Here is a 23,093-nt window from a genome sequence, read left to right on the forward strand (position 1 = left end):
GCATACTACAAGGCGAGGGAGGGTTTTACAGGGGCTGTACAGGACACGAGCAGGGTAATTGTATAAACATGGCGAATACATAATGAATAACAATAAGCTGTAGTAATAATAACAAGAAAATAATAAACAACCAGGATTATGCAGAATATAAATGTTGTAGGAAACTGTCCAAAATAACGGTACACGCATGATGCGAGCGGGAGGAGCTGGCGTACGGGTATTTAAAACGGTATTTATTATGACGGCGAGATTTGCAACCGCCGTTGATGAAAGTAAAACAATTGTAACACGTCGATGAAGGTTTTCGCCACCCAGCCATCAACAGGAGCGGCAGGCAGGGCCGTGAGAGGTTAACACTTCAACTCGTGCAAAAGTTTAACCGTTCGTTTTAATAGAAAACATATATATATTTATTTTGTGTGTGTGAAAAGATAGCTCTTGACGTTCAAGCCGACGAACTTTGCTCTCAGTAAACGTATAAATAATTAATCACGAGAAATGACGACGGATTTTCTTTTTATCTCGACCAACATTTGGCCAAGTAGCCTCCTCCTTTGTCGAACAGTAAATTTAATCCCGCTGGTGGGGAGATCGTGGCTGGGGCGGGGGGGATGGTCAGGGGTAGCAGCCCAGCCCCAGCCTGCCAAGGTGCCACCTCGGCCGGCTGGACAATCTAGGCGAGGCCGGAGGCTCTGCACGGAACTAGGCCTCACCACGCCACTGTCAGGCGAGTACTTTGTGCTATAGAATCGATACATACTGCTATAGAGTCAGCATGTACTACTGTAGTGATAGCAGGTACCACCACAGTCAGTACGCACTGCTGTTAGATTTTTAAGAGTCGTTTTGAAATATTTTTTTGGCCTGGGCAACGCCGGGTATATAAGCTAGTATATATAAAATTAACCTATTGACCCCCGTTTTTCTGCGACCTAATCACGCTAAGCGGCGCCCGATCCCGTCAAGACCTCAGGGAAGCCAAGCAGGGCCGAGAGATGGCCGAACGCCGTGCATAACCGGTGTTATAGGCTGCTGCCAGTGGGGGGGGGGGGGCTACGTACGGTGTGGGAAGGAAAATGCATCGTTGCGCTGCACTATGCCGCGGGCACTTGGCCAGCGTGGCGCTTCGGACTCTCGTAGACCGCACAGAAGCTTTCGGGCGTGACGAGATCGTGAGAGGCACGGGGGTTGGGGGGGGGCAGCCCCGCAACTGCCTGCTCACGCCGCTGCTGGCGGAATTGCATCGTACTGGACATCTGTGAAAAATAACTTTGTAGCTCATCGGATTCAGTTGAGAAAGCACTTAAAGTCCCGCTCTTTGATAGATATTTTTGAGTTAGATCGTGTAAATATAAATGTGTCGTTTAACCAGCCACCACCCGACCCAGCCAACTAGTAAGGTTTGTCACGTAAACAGAAACATGCCAATTCGTTACGAGTACAGCACACCGGTGTGCTGGAGAGTAATTCCACAACATTTACAATGAGCATCATCAACTCTGGCTGTCACCTGATGATGCTAGGTCTAATTACTGGCAAAACGTCACGGTACTCGAATTGTAAATGTTGTTGCGGGGTTACTTGGCCTACTCTTCCGCGCAGGCCAAACCTCGTGGAAGAGGTGGGAGTCGCGATTACACTGGGGAGCCGGACATAGCTCCGTACATCCGGTCACCTACACGTGCTGGAACGACAACTCATGCGCTCCCACACTACATGCCCATATGCATGTGCAACGGCGTTGTGGGCAGCGGTGGTTGTAGCGGATGGCACGCGGCGACCCAACGCCAGTGGCAGACAGCGTGTGTCTGGTTGGATAGAGGTTACAGCTGGCTAGTATGGTCAGGCTTAGCACTTATGGCTGGTATCTAGTTTTTCAGAGGCGACCTGGCCACAAATGACAGCTCAACAAAGTGGCTTGTCACGTGGACATTTACAGCAGCCTAAACGTACGTTGATGCTAACCGTGGAAGGGAAAAACCGGAGGACTTGGAGAAAAATCCACGCGACCACGGGGGAGAGAGCAGCAGGCATCAGGGTTGGGATCGAACCGACGACCTCCTGCATACTAGGCGAGGTCGTTAACATCTCCTAGCCACCGTGATGATGATGATGAGAGAGAGACACGCAAACTCCAAATAAACAACGGGCGTCAAGGGTTGGAATCGAACCTACGACCTCCTGCATACCAGGCGAGGTAGTTAACATCCCCTAGCCACCGTGATGATGATGATGAAAGAGAGACACGCAAACGCCAAATATACAACGGGCGTCAAGGGTCGGGATAGAACCCACGCCCCTCCTGTCTTACCAGGAGTTCGTGGGTCAGTCTAGCTAAAGCGAGACACTTGTAGGGTTAGTGTCTAGTTGGCAAGAGGACCAGTGTCAAGGTCGCACTGACGAGCTGGTTTGGAGCCCGTATAATACACCCCCCGCCATCGCCGAGTCTAAATTAAACAAATCATTTGGTGGCGATGCTGCTGTTGCTGCTGCGTTGGCAAATGGTGCACAAACGCGTGTAACAAAGAGAAAAAAAACTGCGACACACACTCGTCAACAACGCCGCGGCCTTCAAAGAGAAAGAACAAAAACAAACATGTGATCGGCGACGTTTCAGGCGACGGCCCATGGTCATGGCGCTTAAATCCATGGCCACGTCGGCCCCTTTTCCCTTCCAATTGATTTCCGCGTTGGTTCCCGCGGCACACCCTTCAAGCGAGTCACACACGAGTCTCGTACGCGGCGAGAACCCCCTGACCTTCGCAGCTGCGTTATGAACTTGTGCCAGCGGCGGGGTGCGGTGGGGGGGCACGGGGGGGGGGGGCACGGGGGAGACGGGGGGGGGCAACACGACACAGACAACGTTAAACAAACTTTAAACAAACACAACGACGTACGATGAGTCTCGATACAACACTGCTCCCACTCTCACCCCGCACGTGCGTGCGTGCGTGCGCGCGTGTGCGTCGTCGCAGGAAACAGCTGAAGGAAAACCGGTCAACATTCCGCCGACGGTCACCAGACTTGACCAAGCTTCTTGCAAGACGGAGCTCTCGGTCCGCCCCCCCCCCCCATTGCAGATGAAGCTTCGCGGTCGACCGTAAGGAAGGGAGGACGGACGATCGCGGAGGGGAACGAGAGAGAGGGGGGGCGGGGTGGCGCGGGGCAAGGCACTCACCATCTTGGCCTCGGAGTGGTTGTGCGGAGGGGTCGGTGGGCACGCAGAGTTCATGTGGGCGCCGTGCATCCCCGGCACGTTCTGCATCATCCCCACTCCTCGGTTCATCTGCATCGCAGCGGGACGACAATGGGCAAAGCTTCGTACGAACGACGTCAAAACCAACGCGGCTTTAATCCCCGCTTGGCAGCCCTGAGACTGACCATAGCGGAGGGGGGGTGGGAATCAACATTCCAAACCCACAAACGTCAACAATTGGGGGGGTTCTCTTGATCGCGACCGCCACGCGACCGCCACGCGACCGCCACAACACCTGTGCCCGGAGCGGCGTGCGCTCTACGTGGTGCCGCTGTGGGTTTAATTGCACGGCGTGACACCAAATCGCCGGGTTTAGCAATTCAATAATTGAGCCGCGACTGTGCAATATGTGCACTCCTGTTGGCCCGCACCTAAATACCCCCCTATCCCATCCCCCCTCCTATCCCATCACCCCCCACCCCTCCGTCCCATCCCCCAACCCCATCATCATCACGGTCCATGGGTAGTCCACTGCACATTGCGTCATTTGTTTCCACCCTCATCTGTCTTGTAGTGCGCCAATATCCTCAAGTAGTGGCCACATCTTTCTGGCACCAAGCTCTTACGATGTCGTTGTCAACCCGTTCTCTGTTAGGTCTTCCTCTCTTTTTGGTGCCTGCCATTTTTCGGAACAACAAAAACACCACATTTTGTATTTGCTTGTCGTTGTCCATCCTATATATATACATGCGTACAAATAGTGCCCAGTTTCCTTCTCGTCACTGCCTGCATCATCAGGTCTTCTTCTATGTGCCACCTTTTTCTTCCCACTTCTACGCCGGTCACTCTTTGGGTCTAGCTTACGTGCAGTAATCCTTCTGTAGCAGTACATTTCGAACGCCAATATCTTGTCCCAGTCGGTCGTTTTTCAATTTTCCAGGTCTCGCAGGCATACGAAGCCGCACTCAACACGCTACCTTGCCCAATTAGACACAACGCGTGACACGAGTGCGCTGTGAATGCGGTTCTTCGTTAACATGAACCTGGCTTCATGAAGATGGCGTTCACAGTCGGGTTGACACCTGCCCAGCTGTGACCAGGACAGTCCAGAAATTGGCCTCTGCGTTCGGTCGGGTGGCAGGAATTGATTTAGCGCTCCGATCGTTTATTTTTTTTTCATTGTTTGTTTTTGTTGTAACTCGCTGACGAGCCCGCCCATACTGGACATCTTGTTGAAAAATAAAAAATAAAAAAGCTTCATAGACTCATTGGATGCCTCCCTGCGGTCTAAATAAAGGTTCCGATTCACGACAGATTCCGATTCTGATTTGTACCGAGAGCTGGTGACCAACCGGTCCCGTGTTGGACTTCAAATTGCGGTAAGAGCGGCAGCGCGGCCCCGTCCATCGCAGACGGAGCGCCCACCGAGAAATTGCGCTTCCGGATTTTTTTTTTTGGGACCGCACTGGAGAAGGTGGCAACTCGTCGTTGGCAAAAACAACACGCAACTAACGGCAGGAAGTAAAATATAAGCTTCTTCAGCTTCAGTATATTTGACTGGAATAATTGTAAGCATTGCGAATAGTTATACTCTTACAGAGACGGGTGGGGGTGGCAGTGGGCGGGGCTTTGGGCCACTTCAGACCAGCATGTGGGCTCTCCGATGTGTTATCAGTCTGTACCGCGCGCACCGTTCTGGTACGATGTCCGACGTTTCGCGCCACCCGCCGGGCGCATCTGCTCCGAGCGGCTGGAGCAAAACGTCGGACGTCGTGCCGAACGACACTCGGTTACCACCACCATCATCATCATCAGCAGCAGCAGCAAAAGGTCAATCCCACCGCTGGATGAAAAGCTACCGCGCCAGCCACCGCTCGCTAAGACGCTGCGATCCACCCGGCACCTGCTCCACCTCCTCCCTTCGAGCGAGAGACCGTCCCCCGTCCAGTCGCCGCCGCGTTCCATCCCCCGGCCGTCGTCGGTTCCCCTCTTCTCCCCGTGACCGTGCCCTGCCCAAGCCGCTCCCCGCCGATTGCGTTTCTAGAACACTCCGGGTGATGTCACCGCGACCCCCCCACCCCCACCACCCCCCCCCGGAATGATGTCACCACGACGGCGGAGAGTCGGGGAGGCCGCTGGTGGGGCACGACCGGCCAAAAACCCAACGCAGCGAGAGACGCGTGCGTCCGCCGTTGCGTTTAAGCGAAAGCGCGGATGGGCGGGCGGGCGGGCGCTACGTACTTTTCCCTTCGCTCACAGCTCCTAAAGAAAAAAAATCGGTTTCCTGTTACGACGAGCGGTCCCAAAACGCTACGCTTTGGAGAATTCAGAGGTGTCTCGTTTTACCAGCCCCCCCCGCCCCGGCTGCCCTCCCCTACCCCCCCCCCTCCTACATCCCAGAACACCTCTCCCTTCCCTGCACCACAGACGCTCTCCGCTTTCTTGACGCTGCTGTAGCTGCTGCTGTAGCTGCTGCTGCTGCAGCTGCTGCTGTAGCTGCTGCTGCTGCTGTAGCTGCTGATGTAGCTGCTGCTGTAGCTGCTGATGTAGCTGCTGCTGCTGCTGTAGCTGCTGATGTAGCTGCTGCTGCAGCTGCTGCTGTAGCTGCTGCTGCTGCTGTAGCTGCTGATGTAGCTGCTGCTGTAGCTGCTGATGTAGCTGCTCCTGCTGTAGCTGCTGCTGTAGCTGCTGCTGCGGCTGCTGCTACTGCATAAGTTGCTGCTGTAGCTGCTGCGGCTGCTGCTGCTGCTGCAGCTGCGGCTGCTGCTGCAGCTGCGGCTGCTGCTGCTGCGGCTGCTGCTGCTGCTGCGGCTGCTGATGTAGCTGCTGCTGCTGCTGTAGCTGCTGCTGCTACTGCTGTTGCTGCGGCTGCTGCTGCCACTGCTGTAGCTGCTGCTGCTGCTGTAGCTGCTGATGTAGCTGCTGCTGCTGCGGCTGCCGTTTTCCAGCAGGCAACGGACTCCCGTCTCGCAAAGTCTCGGCGCAGGAGGAGACGGGACATGGCACATTTCAGACCGCGGTGATTTATGAGCCCTCTTCCCGAGGAGAGACCCGAGATCAAATTGCGACCAAAAAAAACACTCAAAGTCAACTCCTTGTGTTTGCCTCGCGTTCACGCCGGTAGTTTTCACCGTATCGGGCTGTTGGCTCGCCCAGTTTATTTATAAATTTCCCTCCTTACCTCGATTTGCTTTGCTCTGTGTGTGTGTGCACATGCGTGCGTGTGTATGCAAGCGGGTTAAATTAAAAATATACAGTTCCCGGGGCCTTCCCCCTAGGTCGACTCGGCCCTAAAAAGGCAGCACCTGGTGTGGGTGTGCAATAACACATCAGCACCGGGGAGACAAAGGCGGCCGGGGGGGGGGCGTGGTGGCGATCACACCTCACCACCTTCCCCGCACCGGCCGTTCACACACGTGCCCACTCGCGCTAAACGCATGACACAGCGCTTGCCCCCCCCACCCTGCCAGACGGCCCGTTAAAGGCTATACGGGGGATCTTTGTCTTTGTGGGCGCTCTCGGGATTTGTTTATTTATTTATTTATGCCGTGTGCAAGTGGTGCGCATTAGCCGGGGTGGGTCGCCTAATGCGTGCCAGCTTCAGAGACGACGGCGCGTTGCTTGTGCAGGTGCGCGCGCGTGCCGTGTGCCACTGAACAAATGGGTGCAGTGTGGAGGGGCACGTGGGTTGCCCTGCACGCAGACGCAGCAGCAGCTGCTGCTGCTGTAGTGGCCGCCACCTTCAAAACTGGCAGGACTACCCCCCCCTCCCCACAATCAATCAGTCTTCTGGCTGTCCGTACAAAGGTGCCCCCGCTATTGGCAGTGTTGGTTGCGAGTATGGCAGTGTTGGTTGTGAGTATGGCAGTGTTGGTTGTGAGTATGGCAGTGTTGGTTGCGAGTATGGCAGTGTTGGTTGCGAGTATGGCAGTGTTGTGTTGGTTGCGAGTATGGCAGTGTTGGTTGTGAGTATTGCAGTGTTGGTTGTGAGTATGGCAGTGTTGTGTTGGTTGCGAGTATGGCAGTGTTGGTTGTGAGTATGGCAGTGTTGGTTGTGAGTATGGCAGTGTTGGTTGTGAGTATGGCAGTGTTGGTTGTGAGTATGGCAGTGTTGGTTGTGAGTATGGCAGTGTTGGTTGCGAGTGTGGCAGTGTTGTGTTGGTTGTGAGTATGGCAGTGTTGGTTGCGAGTGTGGCAGTGTTGTGTTGGTTGTGAGTATGGCAGTGTTGGTTGTGAGTATGGCAGTGTTGGTTGTGAGTATGGCAGTGTTGGTTGCGAGTATGGCAGTGTTGGTTGCGAGTATGGCAGTGTTGGTTGTGAGTATGGCAGTGTTGGTTGCGAGTGTGGCAGTGTTGTGTTGGTTGTGAGTATGGCAGTGTTGTGTTGGTTGTGAGTATGGCAGTGTTGGTTGTGAGTATGGCAGTGTTGGTTGTGAGTATGGCAGTGTTGGTTGCGAGTGTGGCAGTGTTGTGTTGGTTGCGAGTATGGCAGTGTTGGTTGTGAGTATGGCAGTGTTGGTTGTGAGTATGGCAGTGTTGGTTGTAAGTATGGCAGTGTTGGTTGTGAGTATGGCAGTGTTGGTTGCGAGTATGGCAGTGTTGGTTGCGAGTATGGCAGTGTTGGTTGCGAGTATGGCAGTGTTGGTTGCGAGTATGGCAGTGTTGGTTGCGAGTATGGCAGTGTTGGTTGCGAGTGTGGCAGTGTTGGTTGTGAGTATGGCAGTGTTGGTTGTGAGTATGGCAGTGTTGTGTTGGTTGTGAGTATGGCAGTGTTGTGTTGGTTGTGAGTATGGCAGTGTTGGTTGTGAGTATGGCAGTGTTGGTTGTGAGTATGGCAGTGTTGGTTGTGAGTATGGCAGTGTTGGTTGCGAGTATGGCAGTGTTGGTTGCGAGTATGGCAGTGTTGGTTAGAAGTATGGCAGTGTTGGTTGTGAGTATGGCAGTGTTGGTTGCGAGTATGGCAGTGTTGGTTGCGAGTATGGCAGTGTTGGTTGTGAGTATGGCAGTGTTGGTTGTGAGTATTGGCAGTGTTGGCTGTGAGTATGGCAGTGTTGGTTGTGAGTATTGCAGTGTTGGTTGTGAGTATGGCAGTGTTGGTTGTGAGTATGGCAGTGTTGGTTGTGAGTATGGCAGTGTTGTGTTGGTTTAAAATACAAACGGGTTTTCTTTGTCGTCAGCTTTCCGCGAAAAGATCTTTTTTGGGGGATTTTATGTTTTTAAATGTTTTATCGATTGGCTTATTTTACTCATTTGAAATTAGATTGTTGTTGTTGTTGTGTTTTCCAAGCGTTTATGACAATTTTTGTATTCTAACCCCATCCCTTCGTAATGTTTTGCTGCTATTTTATATTACATCTCTTTAACATATTCGATTTTGTCCCTTTTCCGCAAAGGTAATGTCAGAGGTTTAACTTATTTCCCACTCCCCCCCCCCCCGACGGCTTTTACTCGACTTTGAAAATAAGAACGTTTTTTGGTGCGGTCGTCACAGGCGTTTGTCATATCGTTGTGTAACTGAAACTGCATTTCTCACCCATGGTTAGAGTGCTTCAAGCGTTAACATGCGGTCCTCTCATCCCCGACGCTTACGAACGTGCGAATTAAGAGGCCGCCAACTGTGACGTTGGCGGCATGGGCGTGCGTGCGTGCGTGCATTCCCACGGTGTACGTGAAACACACAGGCGGTCCCCCGCTTTTACAACGTCACGATGTGGGTCCTGGAAACCCCGTCGTCGTAAACCAGACCCCCATTTTCCCCGCGGATGGTAGAAGCAGCGGAAACGTGACTTGCGCCGAAGCTTTGCTTTGTTTTGTCACTCTCATCGGCCGTATTTAACGAGGTTTTCAAATAGACTAAAATCTTCTTGGTTCTTTCGGTAAAGTCACGTACAAGGGAAATAATAAAATAATAAAAATAAATAATAAACTATTAAAAATAAAACATAATAAAATACAATTCTCACGACGTTTCGGCCACAACGCAAGCAGCCGTCCTCAGGTGAAAAACAGACGCTGTCTTTCCGACAGACCTGTTCTTCACCTGAGGACGGCTGCTTGCATTGTGGCCGAAACGTCGTGAGAATTGTATTTTATACTGGTAGGAACGAAGTGGACCAGACCACCAATAGATTAATGTGTCCCCTACTGAAAACACTTGGCATGACCCTGTCCGACAAGATGGCCGCCCGCTCCCCCTGCGATCTGTGAACTAAAGAAGATGGCCGTCGCTTCCGGCGCCTCACGGCGAAACTTTAAACTTCGCTTCAAATTTACTTTACTGAAACGCAGCACGTTTTTTTAACACAGAGACAAGATACATTTATTAACACAGAGACGAGATACATTTAATCGCCTTATTTGTGCACGAAAAGCACGGCGCGAGGCCTAGTGCGGCAGGCTTCGCGAGGCCTAGTGCAGAAAAGGCATCGCGAGGCCTACTGCAGAGAAGGCTTCGCGAGGCCTACTGCAGGGAAGGCTTCGCGAGGCCTACTGCAGAGAAGGCTTCGCGAGGCCTAGTGCAGAAGGCTTCGCTAGGTCTACTGCAGAGAAGGCTTCGCGAGGCCTAGTGCAGCAGGCTTCGCGAGGCCTAGTGCGGCAGGCTTCGCGAGGCCTAGTGCGGCAGGCTTCGCGAGGCCTACTGCAGAGAAGGCATCGCGAGGCCTACTGCAGAGAAGGCTTCGCGAGGCCTAGTGCAGAAGGCTTCACGAGGCCTACTGCAGGAGGCTTCGCGAGGCCTAGTGCAGGAGGCTTCGCGAGGCCTACTGCGACAGGCTTCGCGAGGCCGTCCGTCTGTCCGACAAGATGGCCGCCCGCTCCCCCTGCGATCCGTGAACTAAATGAACTAAACAAGATGGCCGTCACATCCGGCGCAGCCAATGACATCGCCTGTTGCAATCATTGCTCTGTGGGCGCGCGAGTCAGTGGGGAGGGGGGTGTGGACGTCATCGCTCACCCCCCATGCACAAATCATTTTCTTTTTAACTCCTCTATACCCGGTCGATATCCCTGTACCGGTATTAGTATTATTCCTACCAGCCCACCCTGCAGGGTCCTGTTTATGGTTTATTTTTATTATTTCCCTTCCACGTGACTTTGCCGAAAGAACCAAGAAGATGAATCCCTGCAGTCACGAAAGAAGCTTTAAATCGAAATTTAGACGAAAATCATTCACCAAAAAAACGCTCGAGAAAAACCAAAAGCTCCACGCCAAGCCACGTCGGAAAGCGGACGCCCCACTCGGCTCCAGTTGCGTTCGGGAGTCGCGTCGGAAGACGCGTCGTTCAACCGAGCCTCTGCGTCGTAAGCCGGTCCGTGTCGGCGGCGTGATACAGACGTCGTGAACGGGGAGCGTCTAAAACCGGACGAGGCCGCCCGTTACGCCCGATGAAATCTCCTTCATCCCCCGGTGTAGGTCGAGCCTTCAAGCACTTGAAACGATCATTCATTTTATTTGATCGCCAGTGTGTCCGTCGTGCAGCAGCAACAACATAGCCCCTTTGTAAAGGCGCTGCTGGACGAACGTGCTTACGTCTGAGAAGAAAACAATCTCCAGTCTCCTTTTTGTCAATCCACTGATGGACGAGGCCTTTTTTACGCCGCGTCGGTCCGTGGGGGTGCGGGGGAGGGGGTGTCGATTGACCATACTTCACCACGCGGGTCAACACCGGTTGGTGAAGGTTTGGGGGGGGGGGGGTTCGGTGTCTGTGCCGCATCTTGAGATGTGGTCGCATTCAGCCGCTGTCTAAAAGTGTTTACCTTTTCTCTACTTTGCACTGCGATCGTGTTTTGTTTTTTACTGTCCGTCATAACGTTCTGACCCCGTGCCCCTACGGGAGATCTGCGAAAAAGAGCTTTATTGCTACGTCTTAACAAAACTTCGGTTTAATTGCCCGAAAGGGTACCAAACCTATTCTTAAGATCGTGATTTTTTTTTTGCGACAATTTAAAACAAGAAAAACCCCAGCACCTCGTGCAGTCGCCAGCGAGTGAAGGGGCAAGCTGGACACGGCTCTCACTGCGAGTCGCCCCCACCACCTACAACGTGCACTTAGATCTCACAGAGCCGGCTAGCCGCACCGCTCGCCACCTGGCTCACGCCGTGTGCCCTCCCACACTGCATGCCTTTGAAAAGCACGTGTGTGTGGGTGTACCGTAGAGGCGGGGGGAGCGGTGGCGCAGCGGTTAGCGCAACGCGAGCGAGCGCTATCTGAACCGGCCTTGGTATCGCGCCTGGTGCCACCCCCACACCTCCCCGTCCCCAACGACCTGTGGACCCTGATAACGACGGCGCTGTCCAACCCCATCCTGTGCCTCCCCCACCTCTACTTTAGCCGCTCGGCTGTGTTCTTGGGAAAGAAGGACGACCGGGGGATTGGTGCTGGCCACACCTCCCCCAAATACCCCCACCTATCGTGCCGGCCTTCATAGGTGCTACTTGCTAACAACACTCGCCCCAACAGTCTGTTACAGGCGACACACGGAGGGGGTGGAGGCGGGGCAGAATCTTCCGGTCATCCTCGTAGCAGCGGCGGATTTTGGCTACTGATCATCGAACAAAGGCAGCGGTCACCGCATCGCGCGCTTCCAGATGCGCTTCTGCGGCCGTCTGGAACGCTCTTCCTCCTGCCGATATTAGGGAGCCGCTTTGGAGCTATGCACTTTTAAATCCCCTAGGATTGACAAACTCATTTCTTTAGAACTGCTTTTTTTTCGTTACCCCCCCATGCACCTCCGATGAGCACGTTTGGCCCACGTACATAACAGCGGTGCGACAGAAGTGTAACCGCGCGAATACGTACGTACGTATGTACGTACGCATGCACGCGCATCCTTGCGAGTACTTACGTGCATGGAGTGGTGCGGAGGCATGGCGGGGCTGCTGTGGACCGAGTGCACCGAAGCTGGCGCGCCCCCGCCGCCCATGGGCTGGCTGTTGGGGAGGTGCATGTACCCCGGCAGGGAGCCCGGCACTGGGCTGTGGCTGTAGTCCATGCCGCACTCAGCCTGAGCAGCAGGGAGGAGACAAGATCACCAGGACACGTATGAACATCCGCAGCCCTAATGACACCGCTACCTCCCCCCCCCCCGCCCCGCCCTCCTTTGCCGTTCCGACGACGTCGAGCAAGTTGCAGGGTCACATGGTGGGGAGGGGGCGGGTGGTCCCGTTTCACCGCCCGAGTCTCGTGCACGGCGTTCGTTTTACTCGAACCGTAGCGGCGCGACCGCTCCTTCTGCGGTCGCCGGCGCCAAAGACTGCGCCGTACGCACGTTGCTTCCGGAACGGAATCAGAAGAAAAAGCGTACGCGTACGTCATCGGTTTGGAATGGTTAAAAGAGTTCACAGGCTTCATATTCTTAGGTTTTTTCGGTAACAGCAATCGTGCTGTGACGGTTCCACCTGAAGACGGAAGCTTGTGTTGCCTCCGAAACGTCGCGATTTTTATTTTAGTTTTTATTTAACTTTTATTAATTTTAATTTTTTCCCTACGTGACTTTACCGAAAAAACTTCAAATCTAGAGTTCACAGGCTGTTTGGGGCAGGTGCCGTTCGCGAGTAGCAGCACCTATGAAGGCCGACGCGGCACACGAGGGGGTGGGTGGGTGGGTGGCCAGCACCACGCCCCCGACAGCCTTTGTCTCCCCGGTCGCGATAGTCACACACCACATCAGGTAGTCTTTTGAGTCCACCTCGGAGGGTGGCCCAGGACCGGTTCAGATGATCGTCACGGGTGTTGGTTGCCGTGAGCCGGGAATAGAACCTCGGGTGGCTGGGTACGTAGCGCACCGCGATAATCGCTACGCTGCCGACACACACCCACACGATTGCTTCCACCCAACGAAAATCATGGGGCGCAGGTAGCGTTGGTGGGGGTGCTGAATGGCTATACCAACCGGTCCTACTTTGGGGTGGGTATAAAATAAAATAATAAAATAAAGATGCAACCCTGCAATGTCTTGCTCACGTCACTGCTGGTGGAGAATCACGGCATTTGTGAGATCTGATTTGAAATCGCACCGACGCAGCCTGTAACTGCATTATTTAAGATGTACGCAGTCGAGATGTGTACGTGTATAGGAGCACGTGCAGACGATCGTGACCGAGATTCTCAGTGAGGGGTAAAGGTGCAGCCGTGCAATTGCTGGGCTCACATCACTGCTGGCAGAAATGTCCTCCACTGGAGGGTAACTCTTTAGAGAGCTCTAGAGTTCTCTAGAGCTCCCGTCTAGAGTGGCATTCGGCCTACTCTTTATACTCTTTCACGCTGGCTAGACATCCATGGCAAACGTCGCAGTACCCACACTTTACCTCACTTTACACGCAACCTACCGACCGATCGACCGCTGGGTGGACTGAGGCAGAGTGGGGGTGGGGGGGCATTTGGGAGACCTGCACCAACCCGGCGCTGCGGTGGTGAAATGTTAACGACCTCGCCTGGTTTGCACGAGGTCGTGGGTTCGATCCCGACCCTGGCGCCTGCTGTAGATTTGGAGTTTGCCTGTCCCTCTTCCCGTGGTCGTGTGGATTTTTCTCCGGGTCCTTCGGTTTTTCCCTCCACATTAAGAATCGACACGCGTTTCGAATATTTGGCCGCTATAAATGTCCACGTGATAAGCCACTTTCGTGGGGCTATCGCTTGTGAAAAAGAGCCGCATAGCTCAGTGGGCCTTACCTGCTAAAATAAAAACGTGGTTTTAGTTTTAGTTTAACGCGCCGTCGCAGAGCTGTGACGGCCAATCGCGACGGGGCAAGCGGATCGATCGCTCGCCGTTTCGTTGACGCAAAGCGGCGGCTGCTGGTCCCGCGCACGCAGTCACACTTGTTTGCTCCGCATTGCGCGCTTAATGCGGATTAGCGCTCGCCGTCTGAACCCCCCCCCCCCAACCTCTTTTGGCTTTGACCGGGCTGCTCGGCGCAAATGCCGCAGCCGACACGAGGAGGGGGGGAGGGTCACCGAGGATACCCCCCCCCCTCCCCATGGTGGCGGCTCTTCCTCAAGCCACAGAAATAGAAAAAGAATCGCCAGTGGGATGCGTTGGTCCGTTTGGCGCGCGAGCGCCAATGTTCGTGTGCGTGCATGGTGCCATGCGTACGTCCGCGACGGGGCCAATGCTGACGTAAAGTCCTGTGTGTGTATGTGTTTATTTTGCCGTAAGTCCCACCGAGCCATGTAGCGTTTTTACAGAAGCGACCTGCCTAACGCAAATGACAGCGCAAAGAAGGGGGGCTCATCGTGTGGGCATTTATATCAGTAGCCAAATACTCTGAACGCGTGATGTCGATTCTAAATGTGGAGGGGGAAAACCGGAGGACCCCAGAGAAAAATCCACGCGACCACGGGGAGAGAGATAAAGGCAATACATGTGTGGGTCTCTAAGCGATGGACAAGGACAAACACATGCCCCGTGTCGCACCCCCCGTAGAATGCTGGGGTAAGAGCTGTTAGCGAGCACCCATTGAGGCTGGCATGGACGCAGGCGGCGGGCAGCCTGGCCGTTACGCGACCTTAAATGTGTACCTGCGTGCCCAGCCACCTTTGTCTCCCCACCAACGACGTTTACAGGTGCGCTCTCACAACGGGGAGGGGGGGGGGCTGTGTCACACGGCCTGGCGGGAGCTCGGCCGCTCGTACGTGGAGCTTCGGCGGTTCGAATCCAGCGGCCGCCCTGGCTAATACTGCATGGTGCGCGATGAACCGTCGCGCTACGGTGGACGTCAAAGGTCCCCGTGACGTCGTTCGCAAGAGGAAGCCGTCGTGTGTAGGCGTCACCCTCAGATTTGTCCAATTTGGTCAATTTGGAAATGTCCCGTAAATGACTCAAGTGGGACTCCACATTGCCCCCTTTACTGGTAGACTAATACCCTACCCCCCCCCCCCCCCGGGGTCATTCTCGCTCATGAGACTATTGGGTTCTCATCTGGCTCAACAGTCAACCGGAGTGGAGGAGGAGAGGAACTGAGTGGTGGTGCAGCGGTTAGCACACTGCGCGACGAACCCACTCGACCTGAATTTGATTCTCCGCCACGGCTGACGTCATTGACGGAGTGATATCCGAACCGGTCCCGAGTGCCCCCTCAATGAACCCCCCCCGCTGACCAGTGTGGTGAAGTATGGTGAAACGACCACCAGTGTGGCGAGGGCCTCATCCAGCAGTGGATTGGCTGTACCACCAAAGGGGAAGTCCGGGATTTTTTCCGATCTTACCCATGACCAGGAATTGAACCCTTGGTTTCACAGCCCCTGGTGGGGTTCACGGCGCAGCGCGTGAAGTCGCGATGTTACCACTCCCCCACACCCGCACGATACGCACGGACGTCCCCGTATCTACGTTTACCGGGCAGACGTATCGACGTGCAGACGTCAGAATTGAACGCTGGGGGGAGGGGGAGAGAATGCGAGCAGCTGAGAAGCCCCTCCAACTGGGGTCCAAGTCCACAGCTACGGACCGCAACGGTGGGAAATTGCAGAGGAGGTGACGCAGGCAGACGCATTACAACGATCGCACGTGAACTCGAACAGAATAACATTGGGGGGGGGGGGGGTGGGGAAACGATAGCGGCAATAGTTGAAAGTCACATGAAGAGAGGTGGATGCATTACACTTGTACACTCACAGTTGCACATTCAAACAACACCGCATGATACGTACACACACGCACACGAGCGCGTGGGGGGGGGGGGCGCAAGCAGAGTATTTACATTTCTCCGTCATTTCTCGTAATTGTATTGGGCTACCTATATATATACAGCTGCACGTATGTATGCACGATATTATTAATTTATTTTCTGTGTATGTTGAAGTTCTTTCACACCGTACGTAGCCAACCGCGCTAATCAGAGCTCGGGGGGTCGGCGGGGGAAGGACAACAAACTAAACACAAAAATCAGTTCTAAAGAAACGAGTTTGCCAATCTATATGATGATTTAAAAGCGCAAGGAGGAAGAGGGCGTTCCAGACGGCCCTAGAAGCGCGTCTGAAAGCGCCGCGCGATGCGGTGACCGCCGCCTCTGTTCGACGGCAGAGCAGCCGAAAGCCGCCGCCGCTGTTGCTGCTGCTGCTGCCGCTGCGAGGATGAGCGGGGGTTGTCGTGACGGCCTGTGCTCCCTGACGAGACCAACAAGACAGTGCGCTCCATTCGTGGCAAGCGCATTTTGTGTGTAACGAGTGCCGTTAACAAAACTCAACAAGTCCACCGTCAACTTGGGTGGTACATTAAGTGGCACGAGTCGGTGCCAGGAGGTGCTGCAATTGGACAGCAGTACAATTCTTCACGAACTGCTGCTGCTGGGAGGTTTTTGTTGTTGCTTTCATAACGCACACAGGGCCCCCCACCCCACCCGAGTGCTTCAGTCGTCCCCACGTGCAGTGCTTCAATAGTGGGACACCCCCCAGACGATGATGGAAGGCTTCACACATCACAGGGCCCACACATTCCGCAGCAGCCCCAGCTGTCGAGAGTACAGCAGCGCCGACCGAGTTCAACGATGACAAAGATCCCTTTCCGCCCGTGGAGCCTCAACAGACTGTTGGGGCAAGTGCCGTTAAGCGAGCAGCACCCTACGGAGGTCGGCACGGCGCACGAGAGGGTCGGTGGGCGGAACCACGCCCGGCCGCCTTTATCCCCCCCACACCGCGCCCAGTACCGGTGCAGATAATTTATCAATCGTCACTGGCGGGAATCGAACCCGGGTGGCCGGGTTCGTTGCTCAGTGCAGGGCTAACCGCTAAACTACCGCTCCCCGCTGTTCCTGTTTCAAAATATATCAGAATGAATATATTTATTTATACTGTTTATTGCAAAGAGTACGAAAAAAAAGACACACAAACCAACGATCGCCAGCCAACAAGCGAGCGAGCGAGCTCCTGACCAGTTCAGACATTACTCACGAAGCTCACCAGGTCATATTCTACGCTAACCAACACAACGTGCTAACCACTGCACCACCACTCCCCCCCACGCCCCCATCTGCACTTAGCTTTATTCGGAAATAATCTTGTCATATTGTACTACAAGGGGCAAAGCGATCTCCTGCTCGAATAAGCAGTGAGGCATCGGTGCTCACCTCGAGCGTATCCGTAAGGCAACCCACTGTTGGCTTGGCCACAAAGTGGTGCCGGTTTTACCGACCCCCGGAGGAATGATAGGCTGAGTGAACTCCGCTAACCTTTATTCCCATTGCTCTCATTGGAACTCGTTTTGCCAATGAAGCCACCGTCGCCAGCTTCATGAATGACGCTTTGGTAACATCACCTGCTCACGCAGTCGAGACAATTGTGAACGAGTGATGCCAAATTCTAATACTGTAACGTTCTCAAAGGGGGCTAAGCGAGCAAAAGAGAAATTTGGGCACAAATACAAATCGGGTCTATGCTCATTAGCTTTCAACATTCTAAAATAAAAACCACGGCGCGGAGGTTCGCCAATTGGTTTCACTCACGGACTGGGGGGGGGGGGGCAGCCTCACTCAGCCTGTAGCTCCCCAGCGCTGCTCCGAGTCTCGTGCCCTACACGAGTCCCGTCGTCATCAGCAGCAGCAGCAGTAGTGGACTGAGTAATTCGCCTCGCGTCGAGTGTGACGCTGAAGCCGATTGAAAACGCACGAAGCACGCTCTCGCCTACCAGTAACAAGTCTGGGAACACATACGCCGACATACCGACGTACGTGCGTGCATGCATATCCTCGACACTCACGCGGACACGAGCAAGGTCATCATCATGCATCATCAGCAGTACTGGTGGTGGACCGAGTAATTCGCCTCCTCCTGTGGAGTGTGACGCCGACAGAGATCACACCAGCCGGACCCAGCCGTGACTGTGCGTGGAGCAGTGGCGCAGAGAGGTCAGCGCGCAGCGCTCCGAACCCGGCGACCCGGGTTCGATTCCCGCTCACGGCCAATGCCGGCGACGATTATCCGAGCCGGGACGCGGGTCTACCCTTAGGTCGACTCAGCCTCGAGCGAGTGCCTGGTGCGGTGTGTAAACATCGCCACTCGGGAGACAAAGACGGCCGGGCGTGGTGCTGGCCACCCACCCCCTCGTGTGCCTTTCCTGCCTTCATTGGTGCTACTCGCTAACAGCACTTGCACCAACAGTCTGTTAATGCTACACGGGGGGGGAGGGGATCTGTGCCTTTGTACGTGCGAGCAGTGAGAGTGGCCCGGGCCGATGATGTAATGGTGAACATCACAGGGCCACATTCCTCCAGGGGTTTATTTATCCGAGCGCAACGCTGCAAACAAACGACTGCTCTCGTCCGGCCCTTCCCGACGCGTTCTCGGCTCTCGTGCCGCGGTGTTCTTCGGCGCGACGTCCCGACGTTTCGCTCCACCGTCCGGGGCAGCTTCTCCCCGAAACCGAATTGCACCGCCCCGCCGGTGTCCGAAGAATCTCTCGGCGTGGCCTACTAGGCCAGAAACGCACGCTTAGATGGGCCCTCTCTCTCTCTCTCTCTGGCTGGAAACCGTTCTACCAAACTGTGGCCTTCGATACTGGATGTGGTGCGGTGGAAATAAAGTTTTCCCGGCTGAAATCAAATTCCCGCAGGGCACGCGCTCGCTATGGCCCCCGACGGCCACGACAGTCGGGGGGCTACCCCAGGCGCCACGACGACGACGGTCACGGGGGGCAGCAATAATGGCAGACTGCCGCCTTCGCTGCGACTCGTTGACCGAGCAAAGTAGGAGCGGAGGAGCCCAGCGGGCGGGGGGAGGGGGAGCGGCATGGCCGCCGGGTCGATGAACCTGCCGGTGTCATCCCGGCCCAGTGCCGTCGATTAACAAAACCCAGCGGCGGCGGCGGCGGCGTAACCCGAGCGCTCGGCGCACCGTCGTCGCTCGGCAGCACCAGACGTGACGACACGCGATACACGGAGTGGGCGGCCGGGTCCTGAGACGCTGCTCCCCCCACGCGCCTGTCGCGCGCCGCTAAGTGCTCTCGGCCGGCTCGAGCGTTTATCCGAGCGGCCGTGCGAAGATGTTGTTGTCGGCGTTTTCGATAACGGCATCGTCTGGTGGTTGCGTGCGGCCGCCGCCGAGCGGAATCCGGCCCACCGATGCGGTGCGCGACAACGGAAGCGCCACGCGTGCACGGTCGCGTACGTGTATGTTGCACGTAGGTGCTGAACTTCTTTCGCACCACCGTACATAGCCAGCCGTACGAATCGGAAGTGCGGGGGAGGGGAGTGGACAACAAACTGAATCGCAAAAAAAGCAGTTCTAAAGCAAGCGAGTCTTCAATCTGCAATGCCGCCGTGCGGCGCGATGGGTTAGCGACGCGCCGGGATTCTGCGGCTGCCACGGCAGAGGCCGCCGGTTCGATTCCACCCCGCGGTTGCGGCCGTTGCAAAGACGGCCGCAATTTATTTTTTTTAAACGCCATTCTTGGATGGAACCGCGGCAATTCTTAAAATCGCGGTCGGGAGCGTTTCGAGGTCACTTTGCTGAACCTTGAACCCGGCGGGAATTTCGTGAGACCGGGACGAGTCGTCAGCTTCGCGAGTGGCCTGGCGCATTAAGTCTGCCGCTAAGCAGGGGAGTGACGATTGCCGAGTGCAATCCCAGTCGAGTGAGCCGCGGGTCATTGTAATATGATAAACATTTTAATTCATAAAGCTCCCAGCAAATCACCATTCTCACGACGCAGGCACGCCAATGGCCAACTCTCGTTGTAATGACGCCAGGTGATCTTTAACGTCGCCTGCGGGCGGAGCGGACGGATGGGCTTCATACGCACGGCCGCAGCGTTAACCCGGCGGCGGCGGTGGGGGGGGGAGGGAGGTGGCGGCCGCTCGATTTGAAACCGCGAGCCTCCGCGGCAAAAAAAAACTGCGATCGCGCTCCCGCGTTAAGTAAAACACAAAACTCTTCTCGTTCACACGACGGACGACTCTGCCCGCCTCTCCTCCAACGTTCAACTTGCGGTGCAAAAAAAAGAAATCAACTCCCCGCTAAGTGCTCTCCCGCCGTCGAATAATGAGCACGATGCATCCTATCGCTGGTGGCCTGCGCCACGTCCGAGACTCTTTATCTTTAATGGACAGTGGCACGTAGCACCGTTGTGAAGGGAGAATGAGAGAATTAGAGAGCGAGAGACCAGTAATTATCCAACAAACGCTCCGAGCACTTTGCACGAGCCGTGTCAGATCGGTGCGGGCGATACACACACGTGCGATACGCACACGCACGCGATACGCACACTGAACATCTGTGATTTAAAGAGTTTCGCAGCTCATTGGATTTCTCCAGGATAAACATTCTGATTCTGACACACGTGCACGCGATACAAAACAAAGACAAAGATCCCCTGCATAGCCTTAACAGACTGTTGGAGCAAGTGCTGCGAGCAAGCGCCTATGAAGGCCGGCACGGCAAACGAGGGGGTGGGCGGCACCACGCCTAGCCGCCTTTGTCTCCTCAACGGCAATGTTTATACACCGCACCAGGTACTCATTTGAGGCCGAGTCAACCTAGGGGAGGCCCAGGACCCTCTCAGATAATCGTCACTGGTGTTGGCCATGATTGGGAATCGAACCCGGGTGGCCGGGTTCGTAGCGCAGCTGCGAGCTAAACGTTCCGATACACACGCACAAGCGCTACACAGACATGTGCACATGACACAGACACACGCACGTGATATACACATACACACGCGATACTCAGACACACGCACAGACGCGTGCACGCGATACACAGACAAGTGCGTGCGCGCGCGGCAGAGCCGTTACGAGCAGCGCGGCTCCGCCGACAGCGCTGTCCCCCGCTCTCGCGTTCCCGACCGCTCTCTCCTGCCCCGTCAGCTTCAATTTGAGCGACATTTCACAGCTCCCAGCCAGCGGCGAGGCTCTCACAAAGGGCCGCAGTGTCTCCCCCGGCAAGCGGAGGTGCAGAGGTCCGTTCCACATCGAGACAGAACCATGTTTCTCCTCCTCCTCCTCCTCCACCCCCCGACCTCTGGTTCCGTCTGTTTCTCGTAACGCTTTCCAACTTAAAGCGTTGATGCATGAGCTCCGTCCGTACATCCGTCCGTCCGTCTGTCTGTCCGTTAGGTTGTCTGTTCGGCAGTCTGTCCACTTCTGCCCGTAACATCTGTCCCGACATCCGTCAGGTCACGTGTCTGGTCCGTCAGTCCCTCGGTTCATCTGCCTGTCCGACTGTCTGTCTGTCGGACACAGGGCTCGGTTTTGTCATATCCGTCCCTCAAATGAGTTCCTGGTGCCGTGCATAAACCAAGCACTGGGGAGACAAAGGCGGTGGTGCTGGCCACGAACCCCCTTCGTGTGCCTTTCCAGCGTTCATAGGTGCTCACTAACAGCACTTGCCCTAAATGTCTGGGAAGGCTATAGGGGGGATCTTTGGCTTTGTTGGTATGTGTGAATATGGTGGTCTGTTTTGTGAGTGTGTATGAATGCACCTTGCCTGTGTCTTTATGTCGCTGTAAAAATTACCTCTGGGTTTATGACCAGGTCAGAACCCATCGAGTCCAGAACCCTCATCGTCAAGGGAGGCACACAGACTGCATTATAACGCCTCGTATAACAACCGCTGAAATCAGTCAACACCTATGAACTATTTTTATTTTACCAGGTGAGGCCCACTGAGCTATGTAGTTCTTTTCAGAAGTGAGCTGGCCGTACATGATATAGAGGGGGAGGGCGGTTTAAGAAACATCATCATCCTTGAACTTTACCCTTTATCATTCCCTTGACGTATATACATACGTGTACATCATCGTTTTTTCCTTCCGTTTTTTGTCGTGTCTTTCTCCTTCCGATGCCGTCCCAATGACGTACACCCACGTAAGGCTGTCTCCGTTCGTCAGTCCACGCGCGTGCATCATCGGAACGGAATCGGAAGAAAAAAAACTAAACATTGAAAAACTTCATCCGTACTCTTGTTGAATATAAAAAAACAATACAGATAGGGCTCAGAGTACGCGGACCCGCTAATAAGCGACACCCCCCCCCCCCCCAGATTCATACTTACACTTTGCGACTCGTACTTTCGCTACACGCACGGGAAAGCGAGTCAAATCACCCCCCGCCATCACGGCGTGTAACTCTGTCGCCAGCGCAAGAAACGAGTCCACCCAGCTCGCATCTTTCGTATTTATCAGATACAGACGATTAGTGAATAATTTACTGTAAAGTACTATACTTTAACACGTATGCTTCCGTGGCCAATATTATCCATAATACAGGAGGTTTTTTTTGTGTTAGATCGCGTGAATATAAATGTGTCGTTAAACCCGCTACCAACGAATTCGTAAGGTTTGTCACGTAAACAGAACGTGCCAATTCGTTACGAGTACAGCACACCGGTGTGTTGGAGAGTACATCCACAACGTTTACAACGAACATCATCAACTCTGGCTATCAACTGATGATGCTAGGTCTAATTACTGGCGAAACGTCACGATACTCGAATTTTAAACGTTGTGGGTTTACTCTCCAACACACCGGTGTGCTGTACTCGTAACGAATTGGCACGTTTTGTTTAGGTGACAAACCTTACCCATTGGCTGTGTCGGGTGGTGGTGGGTTTAATGACACATTCATATTTCCGCGATCTAACCTAAAAAAAGCTATATTGTGGAGTACTGCTCTTCATTAAACATTCATGTACATTTATATACATTTTATATACACTACACTAGTATAGGCAAACCCAAATTTACGTGAATTCGCGCTGACGCGGGGGCACACGGAACCTAACCCCCGCCGCGTACTCTTAGACTTCGCTGGATATATGAAAAAACCCGCACAAGAGTTGTAACCGCCACGCCGGGAGATCGAATCGAACCGGCCACCTCAAGACTGTCAAGTCCTGTGGCGGTGATAACCGCTAAACCACAACGCCCCCCCCCCCCCATACAGTACCAAGGACTGGGACTCGAAGTGAATG

At 54.5% G+C, this 23,093-nt stretch overlaps 1 protein-coding gene and 1 long non-coding RNA gene across 2 annotated transcripts in view; one reads left to right on the plus strand and one right to left on the minus strand.

Annotated features, from left to right (window-relative positions):
- The window catches only part of LOC144729134 (uncharacterized), a 350,979-nt gene that overhangs the window by 98,912 nt on the left and 228,974 nt on the right, over positions 1-23,093 (plus strand). The window lies entirely within an intron of this gene.
- LOC144729133 (cyclic AMP-responsive element-binding protein 5-like) overlaps positions 1-23,093 on the minus strand; it is a 125,976-nt gene that overhangs the window by 81,704 nt on the left and 21,179 nt on the right. Inside the window, exons 2-3 of the mRNA XM_078609091.1 lie at positions 12,040-12,198; positions 3,179-3,286 (exon numbers count right to left, since the gene is read on the minus strand). Of these exons, the coding sequence (XP_078465217.1) occupies positions 3,179-3,286; positions 12,040-12,186 (255 nt within the window). The 5' untranslated portion in view covers positions 12,187-12,198. The remainder of the gene's footprint in view (positions 1-3,178; positions 3,287-12,039; positions 12,199-23,093) is intronic.

Source organism: Lampetra planeri, chromosome 31 (genome assembly GCF_965212315.1).
Source record: "Lampetra planeri chromosome 31, kcLamPlan1.2.h2, whole genome shotgun sequence".
Taxonomy (NCBI): domain Eukaryota; kingdom Metazoa; phylum Chordata; class Hyperoartia; order Petromyzontiformes; family Petromyzontidae; genus Lampetra; species Lampetra planeri.